The 15,908-nt window shown below is 34.8% G+C and overlaps 1 protein-coding gene across 5 annotated transcripts in view; it reads right to left on the reverse strand.

Moving 5' to 3' along the window:
• Positions 1-15,908, reverse strand: part of LOC121411386 — a 45,809-nt gene that overhangs the window by 26,902 nt on the left and 2,999 nt on the right. For 4 of the 5 annotated variants that reach the window (XM_041604119.1, XM_041604101.1, XM_041604094.1 and 1 more), the window contains exons 3-13: positions 12,838-12,922; positions 8,639-8,869; positions 7,362-7,758; positions 6,805-6,942; positions 6,465-6,680; positions 5,411-5,597; positions 5,131-5,233; positions 4,122-4,267; positions 3,230-3,409; positions 2,144-2,191; positions 996-1,116 (exon numbers count right to left, since the gene is read on the reverse strand). In XM_041604119.1, the coding sequence (XP_041460053.1) occupies positions 996-1,116; positions 2,144-2,191; positions 3,230-3,409; positions 4,122-4,267; positions 5,131-5,233; positions 5,411-5,597; positions 6,465-6,680; positions 6,805-6,942; positions 7,362-7,758; positions 8,639-8,869; positions 12,838-12,922 (1,852 nt within the window). The remainder of the gene's footprint in view (positions 1-995; positions 1,117-2,143; positions 2,192-3,229; positions 3,410-4,121; positions 4,268-5,130; positions 5,234-5,410; positions 5,598-6,464; positions 6,681-6,804; positions 6,943-7,361; positions 7,759-8,638; positions 8,870-12,837; positions 12,923-15,908) is intronic. The other variant, XM_041604109.1, reaches the window with a different exon arrangement.

Below are 15,908 nucleotides of genomic sequence, written 5' to 3' on the forward strand. Positions count from 1 at the left end.
CTGAACAAACATACACTTTCCACATATATACAGTCAGGTCTGCCAAAGTTGGCCTTCTATAAGTACACAATGTAGCAATTTTTGAAACGAGAACATACAAAGCTTGCATTATTTACATCTTTGAAGTCAAATTTTGCCTAAGGCAAGTCATCAAAAATCCCTTATGCATTCGGAACAGAATTTCAAGATCCGTGTCTGATTCCAGACGGGGAGCCACGAGAGCCGAAGCAACCCAATTACCCCCCCCCCCTTCCCATTCATTTTGAGTATTCCTTTCCATTGCATCCTTTCATCTTGCCAACTCACTAACTTGAGTGTCTTGTTCCGTCACAAATAACAATGACAGATCGATAATACTGCTGACAACATCCGGGTTGTGTGAAGCGAAAGTTATTGCGATCTAAACCTTGCACATGCCTTTGAAATAGTGTTATCATTTTCCGTTTCTACTAATAATCATGCATTATAAACGATTTCATCATTTATGCAACATCAAACTAAATTATTATCAATAAAAAAACTTCTTCGAAACCATCAGGAAGTCGTAATTCCAAAAGATTTCTGTGGTCCAATCAGATTCAACGCAGACAGATTCACCTATTTAAGCTCATCCTTTGTACTCATTTTCTCCCGACTTCCCAGCCAAAGTCTAAAGCCTATTTAAAATGGTCTGGAGATGAAGAGCATGCAATATTATACTGTTTCCTGTCTCCGGGACTCTTTCATGTCATTTCGAATCAGACGAATTGAACACAGATTTTTTAATCTACAAATAAGAGACAATACAAAATAGCTGAGCTCTGCTTGGAGACGAGGTGACTACACCTGCAATTAAAACGTTTTGTACATTGTTTTATCGGAAGCCAGGTGTACACTACATGATCTGACTATAACCAAATTTTGGAGCAAAAGGTGACATTTCCAAATGTGAATATTGAAACAAGTCAGCCATCCTTAGCCATTCCTTGATGAATTCATGATGACTTTGTACTGACCTTGCATGGATGCCATTTTTTCTTAGCAGAAGCCTCTGAAGCAGTTCTAGGTCTGTTCCCACCCCTGGTTGAGCCTGCTGTCCTCAAGGAAGTCCTCTGAGCAGGAGCGCTCTGGATTCGACTGAAAAAGGGAAAACATGATCTTCGTCAAAACACTCATCTCTCTCTCTGTAATTCAAGTTGGAAATTATTACCTGCTAATACCTTTCCTTCTTTTTTCGACTTTCATTTTGGAGAAAAGTGTGTGAATTGCACACCCGTTTCTCAAGTTTAAATGTCATATACAACCAATATCAATGGTAACTGGAATGACAACCCTTACTTGAATGACAGCTAATCTAATAACTGTTCGGTATGTTTGTTGTAAGGCTCCTTGTCATTGTACTAATAACATTTTTTCACATCAGAGCAATTTTACATGAATCTGTAAGTTACAAGAAATATTCATAGATATATGAAAACTTGGGGAACCATCTAAACTGGGTTAGTAACTAAAGAAGTACATTTGATAAAACAGACAAAGAATTGCAAGATAAACAGATAGGCAATGGTATAACAATAGTACTAGGCATTCTATAAAGTGCATCTATCTAGATAAAAATTCTATTCTGAGTAACTAAGCAAAAATAGAAATAAGAGAGTTTTGGATGAGTGCGAAATTGCCAAGAATCATTATTATTAATAAAAAATATCAGTTTAGATTTTAACAGTCAGTCAGAACATGAATTGTAAATAAACGCAGATACACAAGTATCTGATTTGAGAAGTGTCAGGCAAACAATGGGTTAATATGACATGCATGTTATTATCTATCAGCAATTCAGCAGGATTCCTACAGAATAAAGATTAGAATAAGTGATCTTTCATTCTTGCCCTTTTTCCATGATACAACAATGAAAATAATAGTGTTTCATCTGCCACTTTCCTACAATAATTGCTCTCGGAGCCAAAACAATAATCCTTTTATATCTATCATATAAAATAGGCAGATCAGGTAAATATTCAAGTGACATCTGTGTTACATATTTCAACGCAATGACATTGTTTACTTTTCTATCTAAACAATATGCTATCTGAAACCCAGCAAGATTTGCCCGCACATGTAGGAACCCTATGTTATGTTAGTGAGCAAAAATTTTTTTCTTTACCTGTGTATTTTCCGATAGGTCATGTTACCATACCCATCATCACGCCACCTGTACAACAAATAAAGATATAGAGAGGAAGAGGGAGCATGCAGGTGGGATAGGCAACTAAGCACAGAACATGCAAATAATATGGAAAATATATTACACACTTATGAATATAATGATCGTTAAGCGTTGCATAAGATAGGCATGACATTGCAAGTGACTTAAATTTGATAAACAAAGAAGCATTTTTTAAATTGTTGCAGCATCTATAGACTTAAGTTGGAATATGTATCATCCATGCAAATAGGGTTACCATAATGCCAAAAGGGTTTCAATGTTTACTTCAATTTTTCTGTTTTTTTTTGGGGGGGGGTGGTATAGTACAATTTTCCCACACTTTATCAAAGCACTGTATATGCAATGCATATCAGATGTCATTAAAGTTTTGGTAATGAGTTCATAAATTAAGGCAAATAAAATCATGAGATATGCATCATAATTTATTACAATTTAAAGAGTTTACTATTGCAAACTGTATTGTTATTTGCATTCATTTCAATTACTAAGTCTCAAATGGAACACAATTAATCAAAATATTACATCTTCACAATTCATGAAGTAAAACTATTAATTTTATTCCCAAATATTTATTTAGCATATATTGGTGTTGCTTAAGTTGTGATATTACTACTTTGCAGCATGAAAGTTTAATAAATTCTCACTCACCTCACAAATATTTCATACTTGTGAAGGTTAAAGAATACAATTTACATATCAATCCTTTTGACAGCATACACTTTCATGTTTGAATAAGTATGATGTAAAACATTATCAAAGTCATAAACATTCTTACCAGTGCTGAACACACAATCCTTTCAAATGAAAAAAATATTATGCAGAAATGAAAACTGTCTAATCTATCTAAAGACAGAAAGAGTAGAAAAGAACCAAGACGAAACCAAAAAGTACATTCTGTTGAAACATGCGTATTAAAAAAAATGCAAGATATACAAAACTGAAAAAAAACCCACAAACCAGTATGTTCTTAGTAATTAATGAGAAATATTGAATGATTTATAATCAGTTAAGTTAGTCACTCACTTGTATCTAGCTGTGTCTGGGACTGTGGATCCTTGAAGTCTAGATATAGAATGAGGGATAGTGGCTGAGACTGGTGTTTGACCCTGTCTTCTGAAGTGTACATTGTAGTCTGATTCCTCAGGTAAAGTGAATATAGGTTCACCCCTCCTGTTTCTGGGTGTGTACTCTGGGGTGGAATCTCTGTATGTTGGAAGCAAGGGAATGAGGCGGCACCCTGTTTCTTAAAACTTGCTATCAATTAAAGCTTGTTTCGTAAAACTTGCTATCTTAAGCTCATAGAGCTTAAGATGCTCCACTCAGGTAAATATATAATATGTAATGTTGAAAATGATGTACATATAAATCAAATCAATCAAATCAATCAATCAATCAAATAATAGAAATCAATGACAAATTTGCAGGTTTACATGGAGCAACTTGGAGGGTTAAAATCCTGTGTTCTCCATGTGAATTAATTCCTGGATGCTACTAGACTGGTAAAGTTAAGTTTCACACCTTGCAGGAAAACTGTAGTATAAAAGGCAACTGATCTTTATAGCCTGGTCCATTTGGAGGGGGTGAAATTCCACTGTAGCCTTTTAGCTGGGATATATATATAGTAATCTTGGAGGTGGAAAATACCCAACTTGCTCTATGTAAATCAAAAACCCAGAAGCTGCAGTAGGATAGGAGCAGTGAAGGGTCAAAAGGTTCTTCTTGGAGGGCAACATATTACATTTATTTTTCATTCATAATTTTGGTAGCATCATAAAAAAATAAAGAATTCAATGTTTATAAGTGGAAACACTACTACAACAGACAACGCATAAGACATACTAATCAGTTGGTTGATTGTGGAAGACCAGGAAGAAGGAAAACTGTAGGACCAGGACAACTTGAATATAATACATACCCTGAGCTGTTTGGAGGAGGTGACATCCCACCGTAGCTCTTGGGAACAGAGACACTAACAGGTTTGGAGCTGGGTGCAGTAGCAGGTCTCTTTGGTGGAACCTTGGATGAAGGTCTGCGGAAACCAGCAGGTGCCTCAGGCCCATTCTATACAGGATTGAGAAGAGATGACATGGTCGTTTTATTATATTATCTTGGGTCCTCAACTACTCATACCTGGCCAGTTTCCTGACCCATGCTGCTAGTGTAGTCTAGTAATATAGACCCACTTGAATGATAACATGCTAATTAATTACTCAATACATTTACACCACAATAATTGTCTTACCAAGTAGCAAAACAATTAATTTTCCTCTCAAAACATTTTAGATTCTCGATACAAATACAATCATAGTTCAATTCATTCACTGTACTATTAGTAGATATCTGAAAACATATATTTTCGGACTATGTATTTATAACACACAGTCAATGAGAGACCACAAACAGTTAACTCCCCCTTTAAAATATTAACATTACAATAGAGGAATGAATTAGTGAAAACTGGCATACTAAGGTCAATTTGCCCTCTTCAACCTTACTGCACTACAATCCACGTCGGTACACTAACAAGATGGAATGTGTAGCAAAAGTTCAGAAAGAAATGAAAAGCTTATATAGACAAGGACAGTGATATCACTTAATTAATTTCAATAAAATAAATCCTCAAGAGAAGTGAACATGACTGGATAAAAAGGCTTGCAATTGATACAAATTATCATTATTATTTTTTTAGGTGGGGGGTAGCTTTTAATGGCATGAAGAGAAAATCTACCCAAGCTCATTTATATCAATGGGTAGAATTTTCTAGATAGAGCAATAATGGGGATAGCTATCTTATATATTGTTTATCTTAAAAATATTCCCATCCTGGGTTGGTAAGCACCCAAATAATATCAAATTCCCATAAAACACTGCTTTAAGGAACTTTCATTGTGCAGTTATAGAAAAGGCTTCAACAATTGACTTACCGGTTCTTTTTCCACCATCATATTATCGCCAACATGATCTGCTAACATAACAAGAGAACCTGCTTGTACAGAAGATGGTCTTTCTATTCTTGCACTTAGAGCTCTGGACATAAATAAAAGAAAGATAGATAAAGAACATCTGAACAGTGCTCACTGCATCAACAAAATTGGGTAACAAACTACATGTAACATATCTAATGGAAAGGAACTAATACAAGAAGTATCACACTGAAGATCTTTATTACCAGCATTTGATTACTTCCAGGATTTGTATTACTACCTTTGCCTTGTATTGTGAGAAGTTTCTTCTGATATAGTGACTTTCTTGGCCTCTTGAGCTTTCTGTAGTCTTAGCGCAGACTGTGCTGAGATAGGATTCTGGTCAACCTTGGGTTCATGGTTATCTGTCATCTTGTAGAAATTCTCAAGTGACTGGGATGCAAGACTATTGGCAGGGATGCGTGGAGCTACAAAAAAAAAGAGGAATGCAAGTTCATGGTAAGATTTGTTTTTAAGTATATTATTTGTGACAGACATTTGTTGACATGTTTTAAATCTGGCTGGAAAAACAAAAAAACAAACCCAGATTGTTTTTCATACTGAAAGTTACATGTAGTATATAAATTATATACATTAAAAACTACATATCTGAAAGTCTCCTGTTGTCATACAGATGGAAAATATTTTCTATGGTTGTGAATAAATAAAGTCAACATAAGCAGGGTGTCAACCTTTTTAATTATTACTTTTTATTTGTATTTATAACTAATTCATCATTTATTTATTTATTTGTTTGTTTGTTCGTTCATTCATTCATTTATTCATTTATCTACCAGTATTCATAATAGTTATCTATTCTTTTATTTATTGATTCATTAATGTTTTTTTTTTGGGGGGGTATTTCTATGAAAATCCTGCTTTTTTATTTCAAAATGGTAAAAATATAAGTTATGGATCAAAGAGACAACTTTAAATCTCTAAGAGAATGATATCTATAAGAGGCTTTTTGAGTGAAAACCTTATTTAAATCTTAAATGATTATTTACTGCTTTGAGTCTTATCTTAAAATCTCTTACAGCATGTCCCTCATCTGGGGGTTGTTTTACAACGATTTAAGTATGACTTAATTCGCACTTAAATGCCGACGCATACATGATATGCAAAGCGCGATCTCATTGATAGATACACAGTAGTGTCCTCTCATGACACAATCTGACCAATGCAGTCAAACCTTTCATACCGTACGCAACTCGGTATCTAAGTGCGACTCTTAAGTCATACTGAAATCTTTGTGAAACACCCCCCAGAAATGAAAAGAAATGGTTTTTACTCACCATTATCTGTGACAAATGATTCCTGTGCTGCATAGTTTGCCAAGACCTCTTGAGTAAATCTCTCAGGTACCTCGGTAGTGACAACTCTCTCTCCGTTATCAACAGAGGGCGTCCCATCCCCGGCAGTCATCCCTTGCTGTTGCTGATAATCATGCCATTGTTGTAGGTATGCTGCTTTCTTCTCGGCCTCTGATGGACCAGGAGACTGCTTAGAGGCTGCCATAGAAAGCGTGAGAGAATTATCACAGAGCTTAAAGGTGGGTAAGAAGGTTCACTTAAAGGGAAACTTAAAATGTGAAAAAGATCAATCACTGTTTTTTTATTCTTTTCAAACTCTTACCTGTAGCTTTAGGCATGTCCACTTGAACCCTAAGTAGAGTGCCTTCACTGATCTCAGGGGCTAAGGCTCCGTGGAATGATTCCTCTTCAAACGTGGCTTGAGCTACAGGATTTACCAGGCTTGTCAATGGGGGTTTCCCTGTAGAGGAATACATGTACAGTACATGATTTATCAACAGCACAATATCAATGAATAACTACATGTACATGGCTATATCCACTAGGAGAGGCAAGCAATCATTATAAAGAGAGATAAAGATAACCAAGACATGTCTTAACCATAACTAGGCTGAGGCCCCCTCCCCGAACACTTCATTCGATAAGTTCAAATCGCAAAAAGAGACTTCTTAAACTTTTTCTTTCAAGTCTAATGCAACTTTTGTCACCATATTTGTGATGCCTGTGCCCATGCGGATCTGAAGTTCTAAAAAAAAAATGATCAAGTATTTTATCAAATGCTTGTGTCCACTCTGAACAGTGCTAAAGGCGCCAATAGTCATCACAAAATTATTTTTCAACAAAATCATATAAAATGATGATATAATAAGTCTTTCTCACTTTTAAAGAGACCAGGACCTTCTTCTTCCTTCTCTCCATCCACTGCATCCTCTCCATCATCCTCCATCTTCACACTCCCATCATCTTCATTCTCATCCTTCTTCTCTTCTCCATCTTGCTTCCTGTCTGGTACTTGTATTGAGATGTTTGAATCACTGGCGAGGCTTGCAGCTTGAGAATGAGCAGATCGGTCACCGACAAGAACCTCTCCCTCCTCGTCCTCATTCCTCTGCTGAGATGCTATCTGGGCGTGGCGGATGACACTCATGGCCGATGTTGGTCTATCTAGCTTGGTTGCCATGGGAGTTAAGTGATTGTTGAGGTAGGAATTGATGTAGTTGACTGCAAAGCTAGCATCATCATCACCTGATCTTGGACTTCGGAGTGAGTTATGAATCTGCAGGAAAAAAAAAAAATAGTATTTCAAAAAAATATCCAAGGTAAACAATTTAATGATAAAAGAAATCTTAATTGGTAAAACAAAATGTCACAAGTGGAAAAATAAAGTCAGTTTAAAATCATGTTCATTTTGTTTCATTTAATGCAAACATCACTTGTAAAAGACATGTTCAATTATATCACTGTCAAAGATGTAGTACAAAAACATAAACTTAGCACTAACTAAAATTCTAGCTCTACTAGATCCAAAGCATATGAACAATAATAATAATATAGGGTATTTATATTGCGCACATATCCACCTTGTTAGGTGCTCAAGGCGCTCCTATTACCCGGCTAAGCTAGGCGTTAATAGCACACACAGCTTTTTAAGGAATTACTTCCTACTGGTACCCATTTACCTCACCTGGGTTGAGTGCAGCACACTGTGGATTAGTTTCTTGCTGAAGGAAATTACGCCATGGCTGGGATTCGAACCCACGACCCTCTGTTTCAAAGTCCGAAGACTAATCCACTGGGCCACAACGTTCCACATGATGATGAATCTCTATTCATCATTAATATTATACAGAGATAATTCAGAATAACCCACACAGAGGAGTTTGAATTTTGAATGGATAGAGGGCAAAAAAATATTGGTAAAATGATATTGTCAAACCTGTAATAGCGACCATCTCTAAAGTAAGCACCTGCCTACAGTGACCACTTAAACCAATTACTCTGGAGGCACATCATGTGCATAAGAACCTGATAACAATCACTTGCCTATAAAGGCAATATTTTATGTTTCGATTGGACGGCCACTACACACAGTTTTCACAGACTGTAAATTCATTTTATGACATTAAATAATTTTTACACATTGGATGTTCCTGTACCTTTGGTCTGTTCAAGCTCGATGGTGCTGTCTTTGGTCTGCTGGTGTCTATCCGTAAATCGTCAAATTCATCTGACCCTTGAACCCTCGGACTGCTCTGCTGGGAGGTCATCTGGAAGGTCACTTGATTGTTCTTCCTCCTTCCTGGAGGGTCAGAGTAAAACTTGATTGCATCTGCTGAGAATTTCAGCTCTGGACGCTTGTATAGCTGCTTGCCTGCTCCTTTGAAGTGCTGCAATGTGAATGAAGAGAGAGAAAGAAAGAAAAAGAGAGCAAAAGACAGAAAAGGAAAGAACGAGAGAGATATTCTTTAAATGATGTAATTATCTCTACTCAGTCACGATGTAATGTAATAAGAATAATCGCTATTAAATGCAATTATGTAAGATATAGTGCTATGAAGTCATTGTAGTTGGGAGCTAATCACAGTGGGATTAAAAACAAACTTTAAAATCAGGTGAAAATTTGCTGTGAATATACAGTGCGTCAAAAAAAAAGAAACCCAGATATATCAATGATTTATCATAGCTTTATCATATTAAAAGGACAAATGACCTACCAATGTAAAGCTTAGAATATCCTCTTTTATCTGAAATAAAAGAATGAAACCTTTGGAAGAAGACAGCTTAAATGTGAAAACAGAACTAGCAAATCAATGATGTGGAGCTCATTTGGCATCTCGCAATGAAATTTAACACAATTTTAATTTCAGCCCAGTTGACCCTTTAGTGAATTATACTGGTGACATAAATTGAGGATATAGAATTGAAATTGATGAAGAAATGACATAGAAGCATTTTTTGTGATCTATGAATAATTTCATATGAATTAAGTATAAATAACTTTCTAGTCAAAATTTCATAACTCTGTGTAGAACCTTGGTGAACCTCATGTACATGTAGCTCTCAGATGGAACAGAAATAATCAAAATCAATAAACAGGTATATAAGTAATTTTTGTGAGTTTTGAAAATATATGAATAAATTAGCATATTTAATGAATTTCAAAATTCTGTGTTGAAATTTTGGATCACCACCTGAGCTATCATATAAAGCAAACAAAATTGAAATTGATAAACAAATGAAGAATTTTTTTGTGTGATTTATGAATAAATTTTGCATAAATTAGCATAAATAATTTTCCAGAAATTTTTTTTAAAATTTTGTGACAAGTTTGGTAAACCTCAGGCAGCTATACCAGATGGAAGAAAAAAAATCAAAATCTGTCGACAAATAAAGAAGAGGCATTTTCTGTGATTTATGAATAAATTTCGCATAAATTTGCATAAATAATTTTTACTGAAAATTTTAAAATTCTGTGTAGAAGTTTGGTGAACCTTATGAAGTTCTACCAGTTGAAAGAAAAAACAAATAAAATCGGTCTACAATTAAAGAAGAAAAAGCATTTTTTTGTAAATTTTGAAAAAAATGTGCATAAATTCAAAATTCTGTCTAAACGTTTTGAATCCCCCACCTAGTGCTATCATATAAAGCAAACAGAATTGAAATCGGACTTGAAATGGCGAAGAAGTAGCATTTTGAAATTGTGGACGGATGACAGACCCCACGCCAGGCCACGGCATAAGCTCATTTGATCCTTCGGGCTGGATGAGCTAAAAATCGAAGAAACAGATCAACGAAAGTTTGAGAAAAATCGGACAAATAATGAGAAAGTTATGAGCATTTGAATATTGTGATCACTAATGCTATGGAGATCCTCACATTGGCAATGCGACAAATATATGTGATGCCACTTGTGAACAACTCTCCTCATTACTTTAGTATATATTTCACTTAAACTGCCTCTTTCATCACATCTATCGGTAGATCATGTGTTCTTTCTATAGGATGGCATGTTATATAGATTTTCAAAGAATACATCATGGATAAAGAGTTTGTATCACCATTAGAAAAAGCAAGAAGATATTTTTTTGGTATTTTATAGTCCATCAAAGGAAGAGTAGTTCACATGTGACATCACACATCCTTGTCTCATTGCAAATGGGAAGATCTCCATAGCATTAGTGATTGCAATATTCAAATGCTCATAACTTTCTCATTATTTGTCCGATTTTTCTCAAACTTTCTTTGATTTTTCTGTTTTGACAGAAGCCTACTTGTTCTGAAGGTTTCATTCCCCTTTAATTAGATTATTCCTCATTCACCCATTAGTGAGCAAAAACAATTTGAAAAAAGGATACCAAAAACTCATTTGGCAGGGGTGTCTCAATTTCAAAAGAAAACCACGTGCCTAAAAAGTTCATCATCTGCTCTTTTATTTGATACCTTAATCACAGAAAATGGTCAAGAAGTATAAAAGTTCTGTTCCCTCGAAACAATGCTTGTATTTCCATTATTTCATCAAATACATATCACATGTTGTCATCGGTTTCCCACAGAAGTTACTGCAAAGATAACATAAGACTTAATGCATGGCCGATCGTCAAAAAAACACAGTGTCAAGTGAGTCTGAATGCTAGCTTGTAAAAACTCTTCATTTCATAAAATTGTTGAAATTCAAGCCTTATTTCAAATAACAAGAACTTTGTTATTTCTTGACCATTTTCTGAGGTATCATATTAAAGAGCAGATATTGAATTTTATTAAAATGTGGTTTTCTTTTTGAAAAACCAGATACAGCCCTCCAAGCGAATTCTTGTATCTCCTCTGCAAATTGTTTTTGCTCACTCATGCGTGAATGAGAAATAATTTCAGATGAAAGGGGAAATTAAGCTTTACAATGGTAGGTTATTTGTCTATTGAAATCACAACTTAATCATTAATCTCGGTTTCGTTTTTTGTGAGATGCACTGTATACGGCAAAAGTGTATATTACCAACTACTAAATTACAGAACAGGACAGAATTCTCTTTTTTTTTAATTGTAGACCAGAAAGACAGATATTCAAAAAAGGATGAGAATTTATACAGGATTTACTATTAAAAGAAAAACAAAAAATCAAAATAATAATGAAAATTTATGTAGCCCTGCTCAGGCAAAATATACAGGCCTATATACAGTGCATCCCACAAAAAAACGAAACCGAGATTTATCGATGATTTATCATCACTTAATCACAAATACAATAGACAAATGACCTAACATTGTAAAGCTTAGAATCTCCTCTTTCATCTAATTCTAAAATTACTTAGATTATTTCTCATTCACGCATGAGTGAGCAAAAACAATTTGAAGAGGGGATACCAAAAAGTCATTTGGCGGGCTGTATCTGGGTTTCAAAAAGAAAACCACATTTTTAAAAAGTTCAATAACTGCTCTTTAATTTGATACCACAATTACAGAAAATGGTCAAGAAATAACAAAGTTCTGGTTATTTGAAATAAGGCTTGAATTTCAATAATTTCATAAAATGAAGAGGTTTTACAGGTTAGCGTTCAAACTCACTTGACACTCCGTCTTGTTGACGATCAGCCATGCATTAAGTTTCTTGTTCACCATGCGATAGCTTCTGTGGGAAACCGGTGAAAACATGTTTATCTAATGAAAAATACAAGCCTTATTTCAAATAACCAGAACTTTGTTATTTCTTGACCATTTTTTGTGAGTAAGGTATCAAAAAAAAGAGCAGATATTGAACTTCTTAGGCATGTGATTTTCTTTTTGAAATTCAGATACCCCCCCCCCCCCCCGGCCGCCAAATGAGTTTTTGGTATCCTTTCTTCAAATTGTTTCTGCTCACTCATGCGTGAATGAGGAATAATCTAAGTAACATCAGATAAAAGACGAGATTCTAAGCTTTACATTGGTAGGTTATTTGTCTATTGTATTCGTGATTAAGTTATGATAAATCATCGATAAATCTCTGTTTTGTTTTTTCTGGGACGCACTGTATATATATTTTTATTCCGTTTAGTGGCCTACTTTAGACAAACTACTGCCTAAATCTGCTACATGTACGTTGGATAAGCTTTAACATAGCAGTGAAAGGGGATTTTCCTGGGGTTCTTTTTTTAAACTTCAAGTGCTCTTTTAAGGTTTCAGGGGCAAAATCATCCCGAGCACCCATACATTTTTCCCTGGTCCTGCTAAAAAAGGTCAGTATATCCATTCATCCAGCGTAGTGGCTAATGGGAGCTACTGATGTCATATACCAGAATCACTATTCACTATGAAATGAATAATGGAAAAAAAAAGGTGACGTTTGGGAACAAACTTATTCACAGGCGATATGGAAACTTACCGGTTCACAATGCAAGACTTCCTTATTGAGTTGATACCAATGGTAGACTTTCTTCAAGTCATCTCTTTGCTTTAAGCCACTAGCCCTACAGAGAATTAAAAAAATATGTACATGTACAAGTATGTTTTCAAACTTGATAAACAATAAGGATGTCAAGTAAAACAGTTTTCCACTAACCCTGCTTAAAAATAAACCTTATTTACAATTAGCATAAACTGAATTTGATTTTTTTTTCATGTAGCACAACAACATGCAGTTCAGTGCTACATGTTTAATCATGGACCTAAATAGGTCCATGGTTTAACAAAATGTAAGTTCTTCACTTTATTTCATTCAAACTTTGTGTTACATATAATTTTCCTTAAAAAGGTTTAAATTACACCATCACTCCACTTTTTTTTTTATAACTTAGAGCTGTTTAAATAATACCAAGATAAACACCATTTCAATGTTACTGAAGGCTAAAGGCACCCCAGAGAAAAGATCCAGACACTTTGCTCAGATTCACACACACACTAAAGTGAGAATAAATTGAATGAATAGGAAGTCAATGCACCTGCTGAGCAATCAAAGCATGTGGTATAATTTGTCATCTCATTATTGGCTTTCAAACTGGCTTTCAACTAGAAATCAATAAATCATACACCTCCTTGGATGCACCATGATTTTACAATAAAAGTGAAAAGGCAATGAAATCACAGTGTATGTGTTGATTAATGAAAGTCAATAATTGCTTGCCTGGATGATGCTTTGCTCGCATCTTCAACACTTGCATTTGTAATCTGCGAACTTGGGTGTGTTTTGCATGCAAGAATAAATTGAATTCACCTCGTACAGGGCTAACTAATACCCTTTTCATAAACCTATCCTCCGATTAGCCGCCTAAGAGTAATGCGGATAATTCAATAAAAATTGCGTTCATAAACTCCGAAAATAAGCCGCATTATTTTCACGAGTTCCCGTCCTGAAAAAGGCGAATAATCGCCATGACAACTGGACACGCCCCCTCCGATGTGGTTGTGTTGGAAAAGGGTGACCTTGTGACCGCACCATGGCAATTATCTGCATTATTTGGAAATGCGTTCATAAACTCAAAATCTTGTCCCGATGCTGCTATTATGCGGATAATAGCAGCATCAGAGTAATGCGGATAACTCTTGTCCTCCTCCAATTTTACGACCAAATTATGCTGCTATTAGCCGCCTAATTCATTTTAATGGGGTTTATGAAAGGGGTATAAATCCTTCAGTCTTGATATTGTGTTCCATGATTTAATCACATTTCTTTTCTCTTTGTGTTGGTACCAAGGAAGTAAAAAATTCATATGGTGGTTTATAGTAGTCTAGTGAGGAGATGTATAAAGAAGATAACAATTTAAACATCACACAATTGAAGAGTTTTTTTAATGGGGAGAGGCGCAAGTTGTGCTACATGTTCACTGTTTTGTTCTTATTAACTGCATTGATATTCCACCTGAAATGCCATATTTCACTAGAAATGAATCAGATTATTTTCTAATGGATATGGATTTAAACGTCAATTAAGATACTAAAAAAGATAAAATATTTGACAATTTAGATTAAAGGAGAATGAAACCATTGGAACAAGATAGCTTGTGTGAAAACAGAAAAATCAAAGAAACAGATCAACAAAAGTTTGAGAAAAATCGGACAAATAATGAGAAAGTTATGAGCATTTGAATATTGCGATCACTATTGCTAAGGAGATAGCAAATTGGCAATGCGACAAAGATGTGTGATGTCACTTGTGAACAACTCTCCCCATTACTTTAGTATATATTTCACTTGAATTGCCTCTTTTATCACATCTATCCATAGATCATGTGTTCTTTCTACATGAGGGCATGTAATACATATATTTTAAGAATACATCATGGATAAAGAGTTTGTATCATCATAAGAAAAAGCAAAAAGAGACATTTTGAGGGTATTTTATAGTCCACCAAAGGGAAAGTTGTTCATCAGTGACATCACACATCCTTGTCGCATTGCCAATGGGAGGATCTCCATAGCATTAGTGATTGCAATATTCAAATGCTCATAACTTTCTCATTATTTGTCCGATTTTTCTCAAACTTTCTTTATTCTTATTCCTTGATTTTTCTGTTTCTACACAAGCCTATTTGTTCCAAAGGTTTCATTCCCCTTTAATAGATAGACTGATTATTACATTGTATTGTCATGGAATACTTAAGATCAATGCTTTGGGTTGAGCAAAAATATACATATGTCCAGACATTTTCTGAGTCATTCAATATGGAACACATATACTTTGACTGAACCCTGTGATTGCAATTTTCAGTAGAAAAGAATCTATTTGAAGCTCGTATTTGCAAAGACCATGAAAAAGAGTTCTACAAATAATGGTTTGGCACAAAACAAACATTGTTATCAAAGAACTGAAAGGAGCATTAATGGGGGCCAGTCAAATAATATTGCTGTACACACATGTGTCCAAAAAACATGTTTAAAGTGATTTTTTTTCAGTTTTGGACATGGGTCCAAAATGTGTAAAGCCAGCAGAAAACTTGTTTAGGGGGTATTTGGAAATAATTTGGCCATGCATGTGTAAAGCAATACATTTGACTGGCCCCCTGGGCATTCAGGGCAGAGTTTATATCAAAGGATTTTAGATGTAGGTAATCATGATGGCTACACATACATATGATTCCAAGCTTTCAACCTACATGCATGTACAAGAAGAGCACCCCAGTATTATGACCAAAAAAAAAGAAGAATGTTTGCCCTTTATTTTCCATTTTACAAAATGATGGTAGCCTAACTATGAAATTCTTAATATGCCAACTCTAGAACCATTACATTAAGAAAGATTGATACTTTTTCTTCTTTAGAAGGATTGTAACTTGTCCCGGGTAATTAATTTAGTGACTAAAAATCAAGTTAATTCAATTCAATTCAGTTCAATTCAATTCAATTCAATTTTAATTCAATTCAATTCAATTCAATTCAATTCAATTCTGGTTTTATTGTGAAAATGGTACATGACAAAAGTTTGAAGACTCATATTATCATATTTACAAAGTAAAAATG

Source organism: Lytechinus variegatus, chromosome 1 (genome assembly GCF_018143015.1).
Source record: "Lytechinus variegatus isolate NC3 chromosome 1, Lvar_3.0, whole genome shotgun sequence".
Classification (NCBI taxonomy): Eukaryota; Metazoa; Echinodermata; class Echinoidea; order Temnopleuroida; family Toxopneustidae; genus Lytechinus; species Lytechinus variegatus.